The sequence below is a fragment of the Coturnix japonica genome, chromosome 1 (genome assembly GCF_054131305.1).
Source record: "Coturnix japonica strain WE chromosome 1, WE-NBRP24, whole genome shotgun sequence".
Taxonomy (NCBI): Eukaryota; Metazoa; Chordata; class Aves; order Galliformes; family Phasianidae; genus Coturnix; species Coturnix japonica.
In genome coordinates, this window is record NC_140663.1 from 95,269,166 (window position 1) to 95,292,053 (window position 22,888).

Genomic DNA, 22,888 nt, shown 5'->3' on the forward strand with positions numbered 1-22,888 from the left:
AAATGTAGCTGCCACTAAAGTGACTGTGTGGGATTATTGTTGACTCTGAACTTGGAAAACAGCTTTACACTATTGTGATAACAGAGGACAGGACTGCACTGTAATAGATACTGATTGTACAGGCGAGGCAGTATAGGGAGATCCTGTTCCATGTAGCTAACAGCCTGAACACATTAACTAGATAAGAGCCATTATACATGTTTTACAGAGGAGAATCACAGCCTTTCTACCTGCAGAGCTTCTTCACCTATATTTCAGGACCTGTCACTTTTGTTTTAGAATGACATGATAGCTACATATGTAGACACTGATTAGCCTGATCATGTCAGTTGCCTATCCACAAAGCAATGGTCTTTTTTGGTGTCTCAGGGAACTGAAGCACAGTTATTGGAGCTGGCTGAAAATGTTTACTCATAGTTGCAGAGAGTCCAAGACAGAACCAGGAACCAAAGCCAGAGCTTCAATGTTCCCACCCAGTATCTTGTGTGGAAACATCCTCCCTGACCATGCTGTTGTCTTATTTCAGTGATGCTGACTCACTGAACAACAGAAAGCCCACTGAGACTTCACATGATGCAAAGTACTGTGTCATTTCCCGAGATAACAGAGTGCAAGCCATGAAATATACGTGAATGAGTGAGTAGGTGGCTGTGTGCTTGATGAACATATTGTTTCTCTGAAATCTAAACCATCTGCATTTAACATTTATCTTACTAAGTCTTTGGAGCAAAGGCTGTTCAGTGTGAATTGCTCAATGGTGACATGGCTAGGGCTCTTGGGAGCTTTTCCAGTACCAATAAGTTTCGGCCATGTGCTAACACTTAAATGGAAATATCAGTGTGGAATAAATGATGAGCATTTCTAGTAGGCTAGAACATACAAAATATGTTTAAAAAAACCAAAACCAAAACCAAAAGCATTGATTTTGTGTAGCAAATATAAAAAAATTCTCCGTATATTTAGATAAAAACAGTTTATAGTAATTCTTGCTCACTTTTTAAACAAGTCTACTTTCTAGGCGATACTTGAGAAAGTAAAAATAGAGTGGAAGAGAATACACATAATCTTTTTGCCATATTCCTTGTTTTAATTCTAGTCATTATAGTATCAGAGACTTGCTGATAGTTTCTATGTATTCTACTCCTACAATGCAAGTTCCAGAACTGTTATCTTGATACTTCTACGTGCATAGATAATTGTGTAAATTTTAAAATTTTGTTTCAGAATATAAATGTCTGTCGGCATTAACCTCAGCCGTACATTATCCTTGTGGAAGATACTGCCTAAAGAAGATTGCATGTAGGTTTTGATCCAGAACATAGATGTATTGCTCTTACTGTATGTCTCTACTATCCAGCCATGCTTGAAACATATTTTGTCATCAACAAACAGAAACTGAAATGTAGATATACATGCTTCAGATTTTTTGTTTAAATCTTTGAGATCTGTGAGTGTGATTCTCTTTGGGGGGAATAAAGTTTCAGAAGATAAAGACTGCACCCATATCTCCTGAAATTCTTCTCTATACAGCTGTTCTTTTAGTTGCTTCTGAGTTTGAGTGAAGGGAGCTCACATTGGTGAATGATAATTGAATGAAAATCATTAGACAAATGTTATTCTGGAACTTAACTCATGATTTAGAGGGGACATGACTAGGGAATCTGATCATCTAATTGTGAAAAATTATTTTATGTTTATGCACATTTTCCTTTCAGGAAGTGTGGAATCAGTCTTATTTGAGATGTGAAGAGAGAGAATGACCTTATTTTTCTTTCTGGACATGGGCAAGATCTGCTCCCTGCAAATGCTTCTGCAAGGGCTAAAATATTACAATATCATTCAGATATCAATGACATTAGGTCACTGTGACAAGTTTCTGACAAGGATTTACTTTTCATTAAAAATATCTTTATGAGCTACTGTAGAGTCATCTTGATCCTAGACAGCAAATTTTATGTATAAAACCCTCCTTTATGAGAACTAGTTGATGACCTCTCTGACCTCAAATTTGTCCTCAGGTTGAAGAAACTTTAGGCAGACTGCTTTTCCTTGCAATTTTGTAAATGGTTCCTATAATCAGCATTAGCTCACAAGATCTTTAGAGAATCGAAGATTATTCTTTCTGTCACTGTAATTGATTATTTTCTAGCTTCAGGCATTTTTGCTTTTGCTTTTCTCTCATAGGCCTACTAGTAGCACAGTAAGTCTTGGTCATTAGGAAAAGCAGGCAATTGTTCTGATACTGCTTTTACCTGGTACACTTACCTGAAGTCATTAGGCCAATGAAGGAGTATTCACACATTGCAATACAGAACAATTTGCCTTTAAATACTCTGAAAATTCAGACACCCACTTCAATGAGCTTGCATTCAATACAGCACAAACCAGGAGATGTTTTGTCACAGGATATCCACTTTCCCATTGCTTTCTGGAAGAATCTAACTCTCATTTCTAAGGACCTGGTATGCCATTTGTCTTTGACTTCCCAGCAGGATAGTGACAAGCACTAAACATTTAATTTGTCCTCTGTAAAGCAAAGAGGCTTTCCACCTTATCCTTATCCTATGCTTATGTCCAGAATGGTTTTGAGGTCTCTTCATTTGCCAACAGTTTGGCAATTTATAGCACAGGTTCATAAGAAATGCAGTCAGCTCATTTGTTTTATCACTAAGATATAACACAAAACAAACAAACAAACAAACAAACAAATAAACAAACAAACAAACAATCCCCTCCCCCCCAAAAAATAATGCACCTGCAGTACTCATTGCACGCAACCTCTTTGTCTGAATGTTATTCTCTGAGACCAGCATGTCTTCAGAGCAGCCTATAAAATGGCTTCACATATTGCCAGTAACATATTACAACCTAGTATAATTAAACTGTATTTATGTGGGCACAAACCATTCTTTCTGCCTGCTTGACTTTTTCTCTCTATGCCTTTCCATTTGGTTTGTAATTTATACAGTTCATCTCTCCTTGCTGAGCAAATCAGATCCTAATATGAGCTAGGGACAATATTATTTTCTATTTAGTTTCCAATACCTGTTATAGCCTTCAAGGGAAATATAATACTACCTTATTAAACCTTATCATGCAATTTTAATAACTACTTCTTTTTTTTTTTAACCTTTTTTTTTTTTTCTTTTTTTTTTTTTTTTTTTTCCACTAGAACAGAAACAGGAAGATAAGACCCTTGGTGTGTTTAAATCAGTGTTTTAGTGACCACGAAAGACACTATCTGCACAACAATCACTAATTAGCTCACATATCTCACTCCATACAAGAGAAGCCAGCTGTACATGATAAATGGGAACTGTGTAACTGCTTAACAATAAACTCTGAATTGAATCTGCTGAAATTCCAGAACTCCTGGCAGTTCAGGGCCCTTAAGCTATGTGATCAGCATTACCCAAAGTAGGTGATGTAGAAGTATGCAGGTGCATTCACTGATTACAAAGTCTTTTGCTAACTTTCGGTATCATTGTAATTCTTTTAAAAATGCACCAGAAATTATATGTCATAGAATCATCAGGGTTGGAAAAGACCTGTAAGATCACCTATTACAAATATGAATCAATTGCCACTGCACTCCCTAACCACGTCCCTCAATGAGTAGGTCTGCTACCTCATTTTGCTTGAGGTCAAGAAGTACAAGATCTAAAGGTTGCCGTTCATATTAAATCAGGAGGGAGGAAGAAGTTCATCCTCTCAGGTCATTTTCTTGCCTTCTATTGATTCTGCTTACAGCCCTAAAGCCCCTCCCCAAACCAGGAGAATGATGCAATATAGCTGAGATCATTGTGATAGATCCAGCACTGTCTTCTGTGAGCCTTCCCACAACTCTGTCACTGCTGGGAAATATTTCAAAGCTTCTTTGATTCTTTGATTATGGCACCTCTAAGAAATTTGGTTGGGTTTGGAGGAGGTGACTACAGTTCTTGTACATGTTCTGTAGCCACCACATCTTGCCTTTCAGCTTGTTCCTAAGATATTCCTGGGTTCAGTTGTATGCCCTGATGTGCTGCCACTGCTTACCACGTATCTCAACATATAGGTCCTGTTCCATCTTCCCAAGTGCTAGTGAATTTGGCTTTGAAAGGAATTTCATTGTCATGAAGCAGAACTGGGGGAAATGGTGAAATATACTGAGGAAATTACACATCATTTATAATTTTCACTTTAACACTCTGCCTTAAAGGAGAAGCTTCCTTTTGAGATTAATAATACAAACTGATTTTTGGAAATGTGAGGGCATTTCAGCTAAAACATGTATTTTTAGAATATTTATGGATCAAGATATCCTAGTGATGAAATCTTATGAGATAGTTCATAACCTCATGAAGCAATTTGCTTCTTTAGAAGTGGTGATTGCAGTATTTTCTGAATGTTGTATTACTTAGTGATTCATCAAACAATCTGTAAAACAATCAGTTTAAAGTGGTGCAGTGACTCTTTCATTTTCTGGAATGCTTGTTCCTTTTAGAAGTTATAAATATTCATAATTACCCAAGCAAAACACATGGGAAATCTTGTGCCTTAGCCTGAGATTTTGTCACACATTTAGAGCTTAGCAGTTCCTGTTTCTCAAAGACCAGATAAAGTTGCAACTAAAACACAGATTTGGTGTCTATAAAACACAACCTTGTGTCTGTAAATCAAAGTTTATCCTCTGGAAAAGTGAGGAAAAACTAGGTGCCAGAAATCAGAATGCAGCATGTGACAAAGACCAGGGAGCAATAACACAAGCCAGAACAGTAAAGAACAGGGGGAGGATTATGTTGGCCATAAGCAGATGGTCTACACTTACCTCTTTTATAAGATTCATAAATCTGGGTCCAAAACGCCATGGCTTGTGTCTATGACACTGCAGGGAGCTGACAGTCATTTGAGAGGCACGCTGGGAGGCCACTGCTACCATGTAAACTGCATCGTACATCAGAGCTGCTTCAGTCTATATGAAACAAATAATAACACAGAAAGGCTTTTTTAAAATATACCTCCTTTTACCTGACTTTAATACTGAGAAGCACTACCCTGGGCTGGTGATAAGGAAGAATCTACTCCTTCCTTCCTGGGCTCTCCTTGGAAGTCTGTTGCTGCTGGTGGTGGATTTGTTTGGTTTGGTTTGGTTTTCAATGAAATTACTTTCATACTATTTTTAGGTGGATGCTGGGAAGAAAATGCAGGAAGGGGCTTGTTTACAACAGCATGGTATAGAGAGGAGTGTTCATGAACCACTAGGAATGCAGCAACACAGATCCTGGCTTTCCAGGGAAATCAGTCCCACTGAGCACCCAATAAGTATCTCAAAGGTATTTACTGTTTTTAAGCATCTAACTGTCTACAGGTAACTCTGCTGTTTACACTAATGGGTACAACAGCTCCACTGAGCTCCAGCTATGGCAGTTCCCCTGCCATACCTCCCATGACACCTTAGAGGGAGGTGACTTGTCTTTTTGAGGTACCTCAGTGATAAAGGTGAATTTCTATGCCTAACTTCTAGTTGTCTAAGATAGTAAATGCCTCTATGATGCTGAAATCTTACTAAAAATGCTGGATGCTTGTTGTGCATCAATATTTCTTTCCTTATTGGTTTAAAACCATACTCAGTAAGCCCCACACTGATACTGTACAGTCTACAAACCCTTATCAGTACTATTGTTTTTTAAGAAAAATCTCACCTTTACCCACATTGTACTCTGTTGATTTGGTGCTTGAGGTAGGACTGTCAGTTTCCTGTAATGATGTGGTAAAAATGAAGTGCTTATATTTCTTGAAAAGCTACTGAATAATTAAGTAGGGGCCTTTAAAGAGGCAGTAACTGCAGATGAGAAAAGTTAGACATATTTATATAACCTGCAAAGTTACACCATTTTTTATTCCTTTCCTGCACTATTCCCTTGGGAAATTAATAGATTTGATTCTTTGTTTCATTTACCTAAGTACATTACAGTAGCAACAGTCTTACCAGCATTTGTTTGCCAACAAAAAACTCCACTGCGATCTGAATTTATCAACTTATCTTAACGTACTGAAGATGAGGAATTGCTCTTGACACACTAGTCAAGATTTGCACAAAACAATGCTCTTACAACTAGAGCAAATTGAAAATGTTACAAGTGGTGAGGCAAGCAGGAAGAGACAACTGTTCTCAGTGTCAGGAGTCTTAAAATGGATACTTGTTCCAAACAGACCCACTGACTAAAGGCCTGATCCCAAACCCCTCCAAGTCAATGGAAAGATTCACATCAATGACAAGTCAATGGGCTTGAGTACAGGTCTTTTTATTAGACAAGAGACACGTACATGCATGACTGAATTTTTCACTGGTGCTGATGTCCCCGTCGGTCTGTGTCCAAAGCTTAGAGGCTCTGGAAGTACTTAGTGAAAATATTTCAGTGCACACCTTGCTTTGCACTCCTAATTGGGACCACCAAGGTTGTTACTAAACATGATGTCTCCCACATGGTTACTATGGTGGGCAGCACTGCCCAGTCTGGAAGTTTGGATCTCCTGTTTGTGCAATTTATGACTCATAAATAGTAGGATTACTATGCCATAACTGGTAGGTTACACTGTTTCTTCTTGTAATTTGTTTCTCCTTTTCCTTCTTGTTATGTTTTAGCCCTTGGGGTAGCATTGAGAAAAAAACGTTACCTCATTTTCTGAAGAAAAGTGCCTAAATGTTGATACCTGTTCTTATGAATAAGAAGAAGAGGTCCAAAAACTAGTCTTGGAATTCGTCTTTCTGATTTTGATTCTGTTTAAATTACTGCAGAGAAACTCAATGGTCTACTTAGAACAAATACTCTGTGCACAATTTGGACATAAAGTGGGATGTGAGCTCAAAACTACCTTGGTTATGCTCTGCTCCACTCCCACAATCTGTGATCAGGGCAAAAATCATAGCGTGAAGGGAGAAATCCTGAATTAACAATAGGATATGTAATCCTCATCTCCTTACAAAGTGCAGCTTGTCATAGCCTTATTGTCTAATGGAACAGAGCAGCACTGCAGCTCTCTATCAAACTGAATAAGCAGAACTTATTATGAATATTTAAACACTCACAGATAACTAGGAAGATGTTTTTCCTGGTGTTCATGCTGTTTCAGAGTATCAAGGACACTAAGATATTAGAGAGATGCAAAGGACGAAGTAAGAGATTAGTAAGGACTTAGGTTTTCCTAAAATCCTAGTTTCACTCCTACTTCTGGGAGCACAGATACACTGCTGAAACAAGCTATATATATATATAAATGCTAGTGGTAGTACGCATAATGAATTTCTCTTCAGGTACTAGAATGCTTCAGAATTTCCCCGGCAATCATCTGCAATAAAGCCTACTTTGTGTCACCTCTACCACCTCTATCCAATACAAGACATAATATCTTACACTGCAGAAAAATGGCAGCCCTGTACCCTGCAAAACTGAATGGAATCATATGGTCTGTGTGATTGCTCCTATTCTTTCCTTTCATACTTAAGGAAGTGGTAGGGAAAAAAAATCCTAATTTCCTGACTTGATGATACCTTTCATTTACCTTTAAATTATATCTTAAAAGCCAGAGTTGCTGTAGATGATAGAAATGAAGGGAAAGGGTTCTTTTCCAATTTAGAAGTGCTATTACCTGTCCACATGTACAATATCTTTCCCTGCAGGTCATAAATCCTATACCTGCTCTGAAAGTTTTTATTTCCTCTTATGTTTTTCACTCCATCCAGAACATTAATGGAGAAATGAGACAGTAGTATATACATTTGACAACAAAAAGATGGATGGTGTAGGCTGGATGATAGCATGATGGAGAGCTGTTACTCTTCTTCAGAGCATGCTATAGATGCCTTTGCATCACTACAGTTGTTCACTTACTGTCATCATGCCATCAAGAAGGCCAGTCTCTGGTTTTGGTGGTGCCTGCAGACGCTCCATTGACCATTTCTCAATGACTGATGAAACCTGGGGGTTCTCAATGTTGAGCAGGCGAAAGCCTGTCATATTGACTCCACTGTATCTGTAAGGTTCCAGGTCCAATGCAAATAGGTCCTAAATCAACAGTAAGAAAACAATCAAAATCAGGTATAGCATTTTTAAAGTAAAATATTCAGAAGATACAATTAGACAAAAATTGTATTTGACGTTTAATCCGAAGTTCTTGTGCTATGTTTTTACCCCTGAGAACTCTGCCTGCCCTCACAACTTATCCGTAACCATTTCAGTTGTAAATCTGAATAAACAAAGGTTGTGTGAAGTTTATGACAAACTAGATATATACTTTGTTGGAACATGCCCCTCAAAAATGTTATTCTGCAACCAAACCACAACAACAGTATCTAATTTTAATTTTTATCATCCCTCTAATAATGTTACAGTGCTGACAAACCAACATGAAGAATTAGTTGGATAATGTTGAGCTTATTTCTGAACTCAGGGAAGGAAAACTCTTAGAGATATCAATAGCAACACATTCTTTCTGCTTATGAACCCCATTTTTCTTCTGCCTTGACTGCTTCAGTGACTTGCCACCAGTGAGCCTAATGGTCATTTTGGGCTAGTGCACAGTAACTACATACACTGCAGTGCTTGTTGCTTACAGAGCAGGAAATAATGGACATAACAAATAGCATAACTGTCTGGCAAATACTACAGCTAGATTTATCAAGCAGTGGAGAGATGATAACTGCTTTTCAAAGTCTGAAGGCATTTTTTTTCTTTTTTTTTTTTTTTTTTTCTTTTTTTCTTCCCCCAGAAATCTTTTTTGCAGATCCCAGAAAGCTGGTGAAATGGCAAATATATTGATTATGGTTTAGTGCAACAGTAGCTGTGAAAATATCAATGTTTATACCACAACACCTCGACACCATCAACAGCATTTATTGCTTTTTTAAAAATATGCTTAATGCTTTGTACTACCTCATGCATATTGTTTTTCTTGGTTACCATTTTATGGTAGATTTACAGCTATTGCATAAAACAGTATGGTCTACAGTAAATCCTATATTTTCACATTTTCCTTGATGTTAAAATGGGCTTAGAGAGAACTTTTTCAAGCTACTACTTCTATTCCAGACAGTTATTGTCTTTTCTGACTAATGAATTGACTCTTGGATTCAGAATGAATTTTTACTTCCACATGAAATTTTATATGGAAAGTAAATAAAGAATATACTGGTGCACAGAACTGACACAATCCAACTTTCTAGGTTTGTTCCAGAAATACTGGCACTTGGCTGTCTTCCTACAATTCAAGTCTACAGAGCAAATAGATCATTAGCATTGACTCAGTTATATGTAGTGTACATGTTAAAATATATGAATGTGTCTTGAAATAAGCAATTAATATCTGTAGTATAAAAGAAAATGTATCATTTCTCTTTTTTTATCAAACAAATCAAGAGAAATTTAGAAATACATCATTTTCTTTTCTGTGATTAAATTAGATAATTAATAAGTATTAAACAATAATTCCTTGTCTGACACTCGCTAAAGCAAAGCACACATCTTCACCTCTGAATTACTCTCTTTTTTATAACGCTGTACCCAACAAAAGCAGCTTGGGGGGACAGAGTGTAGTTGAGCCTAGTGTTCTTCAGCTAGCTAAAAATTAGGAGATGCTTTTTAAGCTAAGTAGGGACAGGCTGAAGAGTAAGCTCACACACTGTGCTGGGTGAGGGCTGTACTCCACTTCCTGCAGAAGACTGGGCCTCAGCTTTGCTGCAAAGCCATTCATAAATTATTTCACAATTTATTCAAAGCTATTCATTCATTATTTTTTACTCTGGTCCACCTTTACTAATGACTACACCTTATACATGATACTGAATTTGATTTCCATTGTGTTATGGTGTTGGCTCACCCCACCGTCACTTCAAAACTAGTTACTCTTGACATAGTAAAGACACTTAGTACTCATTCTCCATGAAATTCCTTGAGAAATTGCAACACAAATCACAGAGAGGAATGGAAACTCTCTAACCGGCTTTTCTGCAATGGAAAACAAATCATGCCCAGATCTCCAGTGTTTCTTACCAGTGTTGTAAAAAAGTAGTGGTAGTACTCAGTCATCATTCCCATGGAGAGAATCTGTAGAAAGAGATTAAAAGGTGAGTATACTTTACATTGCACACTTTCAGTGCACTAAAAATTGTGGCTTAATCTGGAATGATACCAGGTGAAATTCTTTAGTTTGAAGTTTAGAGGTCCTAAAAGAAATTTTATTAGCAGACAGTTTATAGCAGTGGGGCCAGATACAAACCTCTGGACAGATGTGGTTTTCCTACAGCCCCTGTCCAAAAACTGCTGAAAATGCTTACATGAGGCCACCCCCAGTGTGTGTTACAGGATGCTCTGCAGTTCCAGCCTGGCATCACTTACACTTATTGCCACATCCATGCACACTGCTACTGTGACGCAAACATACTGCCCTCTTTGGGACCATGTGAAGTGGAGGAATAGCTGTGAGGTAGAAAACCAGTGGAAAATTCATCATCCTGACAGAAATACAGGGAAAGGTTAAATGTTATTCAGTCTGGATCACAGTAAAGTAAGCGTGTGCTATTAATAGTATTTTAGAATGCTTTTAGCAGTGCCTGGATAGTTACTTGAAAGACAGGGGAAAATGATCTGGTGTGGCTTGCCAAAATTCTTTCATAGTAGAAGCCTGTTTGATTGTGCATGGAAATTCCTCATATAAAGAAAGGGAAGAATCCAGACTTTCTAAGCTGCAGAAGGTAATAAGAAAAGCTTAGTGTTAATCACAAACAATCAATCAATTTCCAGCCACTAAAAATCAAACCAGAAGGCAAGTATTTTACTGAAACACTCAACTGAATTTATTCATTAAAACTGTCTTTTTTTTTAATTCTTATTTTATCAATTCTCTTCTATTACATTTCATAGAGTTGTTTTATTACCTGGAAAAGTCAGCAGCCTAGCAACCCTGGAGACAGATGTTCCTTCCCTTTTCATGCACATAAAATTATATATGGTAGCATCAGTGAACACCTCTGTATGCTGTTTTTCTCAACTGACTTATAGAATCAGAGAATGACTTTGTTTGGAAGGGTCCTTAAAGATCACTGAACTCCAACCCCATGCTGCAGGCAGGGGCATGGCTGGACTGAATTCTGCTCCCTGAACCAGCTCTGTTTCTGTGATATGTGTTTCTTTTTAGTTGGAAGCTTACTGAAATAATTCAAGGGTTTCATATGGAACATAGAGCAACTTCTAGTAATAGTGATTCAAAGGTGGCTTGAACACAGCTACACCTCTGGATGCCTAGATTTACTTGGTCCTGAATCTCACAGTTGCTTAATGATGCTACGTTATTATGACAATAAGATTATACCAATAAATGCAGAGGACAGTTACAAATACCCAGATTTAAATTGTTTATTCATTAAAGTTTTAATTCTTAGCTTGAGATATGAAGTCTGATATTGCATTTCGGTAATAAAAGGTGTAAAGTCCAATTTTTCTGCATAGAAATAGTAAGACGATAGAGGATCAGGACAACACTAAGTAGTATAACATCTTTGTATGTAACTTTAACTAGAAAAATAGATTAGCTTGAATAATCACCAAGTGTATAGCCTGTGTGTTTGGGAAGAATTACTTTGTGCAGCTGCAGATACACAGCTCCTGGGTGTACAGCTAGCTAATCCATGGTAGCCAATTATTATTTTCCTCACACATACAAAGGCCTGAGAGTCAGGTGCATTTGCCTCCTGAACACATTTTTGATTAAAAATTTTCTTCTTCTTCTTCTTCTTTTTTTTTTTTTTTTGAGAATATTGATTCCCAAATAAAGTGCTATAAACTAAGGAGGGGGCAGAGCACACACATGCCTGTGAATAATAATGATTTCAAAAGTCATACTACAGAACTACAGCTGAAAACTAATCAGAACCCCTGACAAAAAAGGACAATTACATGTAAAAAATGGGATTTGACCAACAATACTATCTGTCATACATGAGACACAATGGAGGTGTTCAAGAGCCATGTGAATGTGGCACTGAGAGACATGGTTAGAAAGCGTGGTGGGGATGGGTGATGATTGGACTAGGTGACCTTAGTGGTCATTTCCAACTTTAATCACTCTATAATGGCTAGCAGTGGAATAGTGCCCTCTATTTGGCAATAACCTGGCTTCAAGGGTGCCATGAGAGAAGTTTGCTGAAGTTCTTCCAAGAAAAGTATTACAGCCTCTCAGAAAAGCTCAACTGATGCATCACTTTTATAATTTATCTATTAGCAATGACTCAATGTCATGGTTAAAATTACAAAACCATGACACTCAATTAAGATGTGAAGCTACAGATAGATGGAAGGGAGCTTGCAAGTGGCACACACACAGTAATAATGTCCTTTTCTTTTTAAGGAATAATTGTTGATGCCTGATCTGTCTCAGGTTGGGCCTAGATCTGATGCTAAGCTCTCTCACTTAGTGCTGTTCACAAGAACAGACTGCACCAGTTGTGTCCTCCCCTAACATTCCCCCACCCCTGACACTCTTTAGCAATGGTAATTAATTAACAGGTACATACCCCTTGGCCTTTGTTATGATTTGTGAATTAGATTTGAAGATTGACCTAAATAAGGTGCTTTATTCATGGTTCTGAGAGACTCTGCAATAATAACCTTTTTCTCTTTTAAGGGTAACATAATGGTTAAGTATAATTCCCAGTGAATGGACAGATTTTATGACCATATAGAGAGTTCATTCTGAAGGATGGTATTAGGAAAACAGGAGATGAAGGTAAGTGGAGTGTAAGAAAAAGCAGGAGGGATGTTAGTTACTGTCCTGAGGACCCCAAAGCATCAACTTAATGACTTGGATGCTCCCATCAGTGTAATTAGAAGAGTTACACTTGTGTGCTCTCAGCAGAAAAGGGCTCATTTTCTGCCATCTGCAACATAGCAGATATGGGGACAGCAGCTTCCAGGAACTACCATGAGACAGACAAGAAAAAAGGTATGATGGGAGCAAAGATCCCTTACAAGTTGAGACACCTCTGAAGAACCTGGCAAAGCAGCTGTGTAGGCTCTTCCTACTGAGCCTCCCCAGTACAGAAAGTAAGCAGAATAGTACAGGAGAGAGAGAGGAAAACAGAAAGTTTTGTTTATGCGTATGTAGTTGCCCATAAGAAATTAGAACAAGATTTCACTGCATTCTCTTGTGTAAATAATTTACATGCAATTATATAAATAATTATGTATCTATTTAAATAGTCTTGTTTAAATAATAGCAGCTTTTACTTATTGTGGAACTTAGATGAATGCAAACTAGCAGAACCATGATAAAATACTCTGTATTATCCTTGTAGGTCTCCTTCCCACACAGCCCTGTATAAAATCTTTTTTTCAGTCGACCCCAGATATAGGTTATTGTGGCAAATATAATTGACTTCCATCTCTAATTACCCATTTCAAATCAAAGTTTTACGCTTACATTTAGTAAACCTGTGTTTTTAGCTGTGATTCATGAAATGCAATGTGAATCTGAACAAGTATCAGTGGTCAAAGTATATATGGTAAGTGGAGAGAGACTGGATTGAAAATATCTGCAGCTTGGATGGGACCAGGCTATCTCTGGGTGATGTCCAAAGATAGAACAAAGGGCAATGGGTTCAAAGTGAAACACGTAAAGTTTCATCTGAAAATATAGGAAAGATTATTTACTGTGAGGGTTCCAGAGCACTGGAACAGACTGCCAGAGGGGTGGGGGAATCTCCTTCTCTTGAGATATTCAGGACCTTCCTGGGCGGTTTCATGTGTGACCTGCTGTAGGGAATCTGCTTCAGCAGATTCAGATTCATCAGGGGTGCTGATGTTGGACTTGATGGTCTCCAGAGGCCCATTCCAGCTCCTATAATTCTATGATTCCATGATCTCTTACGTCTGTAAATCTCTTTGGATGTCTTGTTCTTGGCTTGCATTGTATCTCAGCCCTAACTTGATTATTCATCTTGTTAAAAAACAAACAAACAAACAAAAACAACCATAATTATTTCTTCATTTAGAGTTGGTCTTAGTCTTAGAGGCAGGCTGAAATCAAACTGATGGCAAAGAGTATTAGCAGAAACTGCATCAGATACTTCACTCATTTTCACTTTGCATTTTTCTCACTCATGCTATTATTCAATTTAATGAACATTAAATGAATGTGTTTCATTATCCAATTAATTAGCGCCACCACTGTTTTCTAGGATCAGCAATATATGCCATAATAAATAAAAGACCTTGTGCCTCATGGTCTCTTAAGTATTCAGCATAAAAGGTTTGTATTCTCTTTGCAGTGCTTCCCTGGATTTAATATGGGTAGTTTTAAACTGGGCATGACAGCTCACTGGAAACTTTCCGTGTAACTCATGTCCCACTTAGTAACAGCAGTGGTCCAGCTTGAAATGGTATAAAGTTTCTTCAACATGAGAATGAGCCACAAGTTGATTTCTCAGGAACGCACAACTATGGTGTGAGAGAGAGGAGAACCAGTGAGATGCGATGATTGCTTCTCACCCCGTGGTATAGGGATATCTGGGAAGATCTGTCAAGTGTGTTCCTCCAGCAGCAGTGAGAACAGAGATGATGTTGCCTTTTCTCATCAGACTGCCACTTTCACCCTCCCTGCCAGCCTACTGGAAGGATCACACTCAAGAACTAGAGTTGTATGTTCTCTATATTATCATATTTATTACTATACTATTTTTTGTACTCCTGTAAGAACCAAATTAGTTATTTTGCTCTTTGTCTGTCATAAGGTGAAAGCATACATTGAAATCTTTATAAAATGATTTATGAATGTCCTAAGCCTGATCAAATATGCTTTACATTTCATGAAATTATTTTAAACTGTGGAAGGAGTAGATAATTTTAGGCTAGTAGCAGTACAATTTAAGAGAGATGAGTTTGCCTATCAGGAATATCTATGCCAAGTACTGGTGTATTAGAAGAGTAAATTGAAAGTTAACAGTAACAGCTTAACCTCTTGAACTGAGTTCCTCATATAAAAAGGCAAAATCAAATAAAATATAGTAAGTGCAGTAGTAGGTATTAAGAACATTTCAGAAGATATGTACATTAAGCAGATTGCTATTTGCAGTATCTAGATTTAACTGACTTGTGCAGTTACTTCCTAGTCTAGACAGAAACTAAACCTCTGTCCATAAAATATTTCATGTAAGTGTTGCAAGCACCATGTTTTTTTCCTAAGAAAGTGATTCTAAATTCCTCACGTAAAATACCCAGTTCTGTTGATTTCAGGCATTTTTGGAGTGTGCCCTCTTACCTCACACTCTCAGGGATGTCCTTGTGGCTTGGAAAGGCAAGACATGCTAGACATTAATGGAACAGGGTAAGGCAGGCACTGCTGAAGTTTACCAAGTTGGTTCTTACAGATCTTATGCTGGGCCTTTCAAGAACACAGTTTTGTCCCTTAGAAGCCTCAACTGCACTTAGCTCTTGCTTTCAGCAACTGAATGGAACTAGAAGATCTTCGAGGTTTCTTTGAACCCAAGCCATCCTATGAGTCCATACTAGGTTTTGTTGCTTGTCAGAGGATTTGTTCAATCTTTATGAATTTTAAAGATCCAGCAGAAAATGTTTTCAAGTAGATCATGAGAGTCCAGATCAGCTGCATCATCTTCCATCATCTCACTTGAAAACTGCAGGTGTAACATCTGGATCAAGTAATTTCAGATACTCTGATGCCTATGGGTCACTTTGATCCACTGGCTTGGATAGTTATTTGGCTGCATGGTAAAGGCAAACAGAGCCATGAAACTTTAGGCACCATGCACCAGTCACGTGGTTACCATTTCTCATGAGGGAATATGGAGAGAAAAATCACAGCAACTACTGGAAAAAGCAGCAATTAATAATCACAATTTCTGCTTACTCCTTCCAGATGCCAATGATGGGAGGGCCAGGTTTCATTAAACTGGCTGGGGAATGTGAAAGACTGGGCTCTCTGTAGCGTGTAAGAGAGAAGTGAAAATGCAGACGTTTAGGGAATAGGTTATTCAGATGCATGTAGGCTTTGTATTTTGTTTAAATTAGGTTATTGATTCTCCTGTTATTTTGCACAGGGAAGAAGTGTGGCTCAATGCTGTTTTATTTGAAGCTGTAAATAAGCGAAAGATTGTCCCATTTAAGAGAAGGAATCTGTCTTTTCTGCTCATTTGTAAACAAACACTCTAAGGTGGAAAGCAAAGAGGTCAACTCCTTGTGTTCTACACCTGGTAATCTATCAAGTATGGACAGCTTCACGTTCACAAACACAGCTCCATATACTGACATTTTCAGTGCACCATTTAAAATGCATTGATTCTCCAGTCCCAGCAAGAACTTTTGGACTTTCCTTGCCCTCTCTTCCCAGCAGACAAGCCATGCCTTAGCCAGTGCCCCCCACTGTTATTGTAAGCAGCCCTTGCTTGGAGAGTCCTTGGTGCTGAGGCAAGGCTTGGAAGAGGTGAGGGATGCTGGCTGCCTGGATGTGGAGTGTCCAAAAAAGATGGAGTTCAGGAGCAGAGAGGTAATCATCCCCCTGTACTCAGCACTAGTGAGATCACACCTGGAGTATTGTCTTCAGTTTTGGGCCCCTCACTACAAGAAAGACATTGAGGCCCTGGAACGCATCCAGAGAAGGGTAACGAAACTGGTGAGGGGTCTGGAGCACAAGTCTTATGAGGAGCAGTGGAGGGAGCTGGGATTGTTTAGTAGCTTCCTGAAGGGAGGTTGTGATGAGGAGTGGTTTGGCCTCTTCTCCTAGGCAACAAATAGGATGCAAGGAAATGGCCACAAGTTGTACCAGAAGAGGTTTAGATCAAACATAAGGAAAACCTTTTTCTCTCAGAGAGTGGTCAGGCACTGGAATGGCTGCCCAGGGAGGTGGTGGAGTCACCGTCCCTGGCAGTGTTCAAGAGGTATCTGGATAAGGAGCTACAAGATATGGTTTAGTGGCTTGTGGTAAGGAATGGTAATGGGAGGACAGTTGGACTAGATGATCTTGTAGGTCCTTTCCAACCTTGTGATTCTATGATTCTGTGAAGAAGGGAGATAAAGACCCTTCCACAAAGCTCTGGGAGGAACCCGGGCAGGCTTGGTCAGTGAGCAGCATACAAGGAACCAAGCATAAGAGATAGGGGGCACATACTTGTATGACTGTGCTGCAATTTTAATCTATGAAATACCATTCCCACTCCAATCTAATGCACATTTCCACCTCCTTTATTTATCTTCTCGTGTGTGGGCAACCAAGTTTCAATTACGTTGTTGTAAATGTAAATGCCGTAGTCAGACAAAAAATAGTTTCTTTGGGGCCAGCTTTAGGTGACTGTTGGCTCTGATTTATATCCAATCAGAAATCTTATGTAATTTAATGATGATATGTATAAATACTTTTTGTTTTTATTACTAATATTAAACAATTATCTTAAAATAATTGTAATACTATTCTCTTCAATATCATGTTCTCATTCAGTGTAAAACTGTACTCATCACTGTATGCAGTGATGAGAACATGAATCATGGTAATCCAAGTGGCTGACCTACAGTCAGATGAGCCACACAAACTTGGAGCCCTCCATATCTCCATATTTCACAGCTGCTTTTGACAGTGAGGAACTTCAGCATCTGAGTTACAGCTACCAGCAGCTAGATACAGCCACAGAAATGTCTCATACAAAAGCTATTTTCTCTTTATTTCTAGACTATATTTATGATGCCTCTGTTCCCACAGCTCTGACCCCCAGGTGTACTTCTCTTAATTTTCTTGTTTTCTTCCACATAGCCATCCACTATCCCTCTCTGAGCTCTCAAGGCATTGGAAAGCATTATCTGAATCTGCAGCATATCTATTGTTTCTGGTGATCCATTTCCCACACAAACCATTTTGCCACTTTGCCCTATCTTAGTGCATCTTTTAGCACTTCCTCTTCTTCTTTTGACGTGAAGGTTATTGTATTTTCCTTTTTTTTTACACTCAGACTGGCGCATTTGAAGTTCTTGTGCCTCCTGCAGCATGCCAAACATCTGCACTATCTTCTTGCAGAGCCTTGAAAATTCATGCTGTCAGTTTAACCCTTCCCCCACAGATCTCATTTTGGAGCAGCTTGTTCCTAATGTCAGGTTGTAATCCATTTGGATAGCCCTCTGCCAATTGGGGTGAGGGCACAGAAGCTCTCCTGCCCACCCTTCCCCACATACTGCTGCTTGCAGGTGGAACAGCAGTTCTTTCCCCGCTTTCCCAACACCACACCTGCATCTGGACCTACTGTAAATATATAGCTTGCATGAGAAAACTCTAAGATATAGTACAGCTCCACTTTTCCAATAGCAATAAAGCCAGCCCTCTCAGTTCATTGGAACTTGTGTACCCCAGCTCATTTAGGACACCATCCTGCAAGTCTGTATTGACAGGATCAAGGGTCTGCTGTATGGACAAGATGGTTTTGGGTTCCACTGACTATTACATCCAGTATTTGGACTTACCTACTTTGATTAGAAATGTTGCTCTACATAACTAAAATATTCCAGCAAAATATTCCAGGTTGGGAGCATCAGAGTTTCAACTTCACAGGACAGCCCATCTTTGTCCCTTTAGATCAGTGGAACCTTTCCTCTTGGAATCAGCATTTCCCACTAAACTGACTGACAGTAATAGCACCAAAAACCAATCTAAAAATCCAAGGAAAACATTGTTCCCAATGTGCTGCTTGCTTGAGATTATTGAATATAGGTCACTGACTTGCAGGAGACTGTGCTTTAGATTTTAATTGTCTAGAAATGTATAGTAAGTGACAACAGCAAATTCTAATTTGCACCACTCTTTGTGTGCCCCTGGTAACGTCCCAGCCCATTACCATCAGGCTTTGTGGCATCTGTCCTTGCCTTGTGTGACTGTCCAGCTCTCACACGTAGGTCAGGATCATGCCAACCCTTGAACAATAGCCTCTCTTCATGTTTAAGGTACAGTTTCTTTCTCTGATAATGTCTCCATCCTATCTTCTTGCTGTCCCAGAGTATAAAATGTAATGAGATAATGCCAGCAGACCACATTTTGCTTTGTTACAGGATGTGAATGCAGAGATATGCTATTTTCTGCAGTAGATTAATGCCCCATTGTTACTACAGTCAGAACTGAATCTGATGGGCAGCCTCCGTGGAGGCAACACCTCAATGAGAGCCACTCTTAAGCGCCCCAAAACAGGGCTCTTTCTTTTTTTTTGTGGGAGAAGACATACAAAGTGTCTCAATCAAATTAAAATAATCTAAAACAGATGCAGCAATCTTCCTACTTAAACAGAACCTGAAGTCCTAAAGAAAAATGAATATTTTCTTCTGATGGATATTTACAAACTTATTTTCAGACATCTCAGTATCATAAAATCATGTGAGTTGGAAGGGATCCTTAAAGGTCATCCAGTGCAACCCCCCTGCAATGAACGGTAACATCTACATCAATACTGCTGCTCATTCTTCTGGCTCTGTGAGGTCCTGAAACCCCATTGAATGCTGAAATTGCTGCAAATTCCATAGTGCCTTCTGTCCCTTGTATTAAGTATTGAGGTTGACATCTTTCAGGATGCAAATTTAATGTCATGCATTTTCACCCCATTCTACATACCTGCTTAAGGATTTCTGCTGCAGTTTCATGTGAGCAATCAAATATCACGTAGAACTCCTTGCCTTTCTTCATCTCCTTGAGTAAAGGCCTGGCATCCTTATTCCCAGAGGGCAACTGGCGGATTTTGATTTTAATGTTGTATCTAGAAGGGGCTTTGATGAGCTCTTGCAGGCGAATTAGACCTGAAAAATGATACACAATTAGACAAGCAATCTTTTTATGCAATAACTATTTATTGTCAATTGGAATGTGCCTTTTATCAGTCCTAACATTTCATGTTTCTAAGCTGCTATCTTCATATTTGCCAACCTCCTGATTGATACAGTTTTTCCTTTTCATGATTATACTTTGCTTCAATGTCAGAATACTCTGAAATATGTTTTGAATTTGTTGACTACAGTATATGTTTGCATTGATTCAATTTCGATACTGTATATTGCAAAAAGAAAATAGTAGTAGTAGCTGGCAGCAATTAGTACCTCAGTATTAAAGAACAAGAACACAGAATTAAGAAAATCCCCTTACTAACTTTCCTGCCTAATAGTAAGTATTTGTAGATGAGGACAAACAGAGGACGAAGACCATTCAATGTCCAGCATCTCCACTGTTGCTCACTTAAAAGCAACGGTTAGCTTAAGTGGCACTTAGCAATGATCATTCTTAATAGGCATCCATAAGGCTTTCATTGTCCTCATTTCAGCATATAATGCAATATCCCAGAGAGGGGAACTTTAATTTTTCCTTATCATCAATTCAGAGACAAAAAGCTCAAGGGCATAGTGAAATTAAATGACTTGCTTAAGTTCACTCAGCAAATCTGAGAACTTAGAAAGCATTGAAATATTTTGAGATCCAGTTCTATATCTGTAAACACAAGAATGTGATTCCTAATGCTGTCTTCAGCTGATACAAATCTACAGGGCTTATTTGAAGTCAGTGAAGCTCAACCAGTTGAGGATATGTCCAAGTATTTAAACACAGTGCAATTCTACTAACTAATTCAGCACTCCTATGTAATTTGTACTGCCTCCAAAAACAAAGTAAGATAGTTACAAGTTCTTTGAGGTGTGAGATTACAGTCGCTTTCTCATTACCCATGAACTTAATTTTCCCACAAAAAACTTGTGATCTCCTGCTGTGTGAAAGTAAAAGGCTGTCTTAATATGCAGAGAGGGAAAGACAATATGAGAAAGGAGCACTTCTTAAATAAAAATCAAACAAATGACAGATATGAAAAAAACTCATTGTTCTCCTGCTGAAGGTGGTTATATATTTATCTTGTATATTTATCCTTGGTTCATTGATCCACTGGCACATAGAAGGCAAAACAAAGCATCCCGATTTCTTCTGATGTTAGCAAGTTGCTACATATTGCTATGTTGGCTGTTGGCCTCTGTTGTTGGCTTTCACTCAATTTTCTGGCAAAGCTTTTTGAAAAAATAATCTTTCTTTCTGCCTGCAGTGCTGAGTTTGTTCTTTCAGGTCTTCAAGTATCAACAATCAATACAGAATATTAAGTATTATAAGTATTCAGATGTAAATTACTGCGCACATTGTGAGATTAGAGCCTGGCTGGAAGCCAGCCTGTGTAAATATGAAACAATTTGAACTCATTATTATGGGCATAGAGTGCATCCTTCCAACACTGACTAATAAGTAGGAGTTTATGTAATCTGCCTGTAAAGCTATAACTTGGTTGTATAATACATTCGAGTATTCAAGTGTTGACTGCAATGTCTCAGCCACTATATCAAATAGTGACTCTAACAGGATAGAATTACTTTAGGGTTAAGGAGAGTCCAGCATGTAAGGAATACCCTCAGACTGAGTATTGTTATATCTCTTTGCAGCATCAGAAACTTCGTAAGCCCCAGTGCAGTTGAACTACAAGAGCAGAAGATATTAAACTATCTGCTTCAGCCACACAGGACTCGTGCTTCCCATCAGTCATCCATGTTCTCCTCTTCCTCTTCTTCCTGCTCAACAAACCCAACCCCCTGGTATTTTATTTGGAACATATATTGAATGCTAAGTACACAATCAGACTCATGGGGATATGGGATGAAGATTTGGGATAGCACAGTTCCTATCACAGTCATTTTCCTCTTGCTTATTTAGAGCAACCACTCAGTCTACAATAGTCAGGAGGCCTCAGCAACTCCCTCTGAGGACTGAAAAAGGAAGTAGCAGTTAATACAGCAAGGAGCCACAAGTAACATATCCTAGACATTTGTTGACCCTCTACAAAGTAAATGATGTGACCAAAGAGAGTCCTTTTGAGACAAAAGGCTCAATTTGGGTCATCAAATCAAAGCTGTAGGAATGGAAAACAGACTTTTAGCACTAATTTTCTTGTCCTGTTATCTCTACTCTCTTATCCAGACTTTGAAATTCTTTTTTCTATTCCTTTAGAAACAATGTTGGGAACTGTAACATTGCTGGATTCAGTATTTTTCCAACTTGTCTTTTAGGGATTCAAAAGTGAGAAATGGTCTTCTCTGACACAAGCAAAATGCTTAAATATGTGAAAATCTTTGAATATTTCATATCATTTCATTATGTCTAAAACTGTAGCAAGTTGTGTGTGATATACTTAGGAATTCAGACATGCCTGACATGAATGCAGTGTTCCAACAGGCAAATAACCATACACGCTGGTGGTAATAATCATACACTACTGTGGTAGAGTGTCAGTAGAAAGTGCGCACTTCCCCATTTCCCCTTTCTTTTTTTCAATAATACATTTGTGTAGTTGATTCATTCAGACTTAAAAGTTAATGAGGTGGTTTTACTGCTATAAGAGTAAATGTTTTTATTAGGAAACCATTAGGATTAGCCAAGTATGAGCTTTTCATTGAATTATGCAAGTTCAAAGAAAGCAAATTTTGTAAAAATTCAAATTTTGCTCAATGCAATCAGATTGAAATGATATGAAAAAAAGATTTGGCTCCTGAGAATCTTAGAAAGCTAGGAGAGCTGGCTAACAAATAGAAAAAGTCAGGGATTCTTACGGTAGATGAGGTATTTGATGTGGCTACCCTTCTCATCTTCCAGTAGGTTAAAATCATTTGCTTCAGGGAAGAGGGAATAGATAAGAGGTAGAGACAAACCTGTGTTGAAGTTTGAACAATCAATGCTGTTGTTTGAGCTGTTGACAACTGGAATAGTCATGTGTCTGTTACAGATCAATGTGCAAAACACTAGTATACAAAACTGGGATATTGGAATGGATCTATTACAAACAAAATAAACCATAATC

The 22,888-nt window shown here is 38.4% G+C and overlaps 1 protein-coding gene across 6 annotated transcripts in view; it reads right to left on the minus strand.

Moving 5' to 3' along the window:
• Positions 1-22,888, minus strand: part of GRIK1 (glutamate ionotropic receptor kainate type subunit 1) — a 156,919-nt gene that overhangs the window by 45,987 nt on the left and 88,044 nt on the right. For all 6 annotated transcript variants that reach the window (XR_014939034.1, XR_014939031.1, XM_015881136.3 and 3 more), the window contains exons 4-7: positions 19,630-19,811; positions 10,032-10,085; positions 7,875-8,048; positions 4,811-4,954 (exon numbers count right to left, since the gene is read on the minus strand). Coding sequence is in view for 4 of the 6 variants with exons in the window: in XM_015881136.3 (XP_015736622.1) it covers positions 4,811-4,954; positions 7,875-8,048; positions 10,032-10,085; positions 19,630-19,811 (554 nt within the window). In the remaining 2 variants the exon portion in view is untranslated. The remainder of the gene's footprint in view (positions 1-4,810; positions 4,955-7,874; positions 8,049-10,031; positions 10,086-19,629; positions 19,812-22,888) is intronic.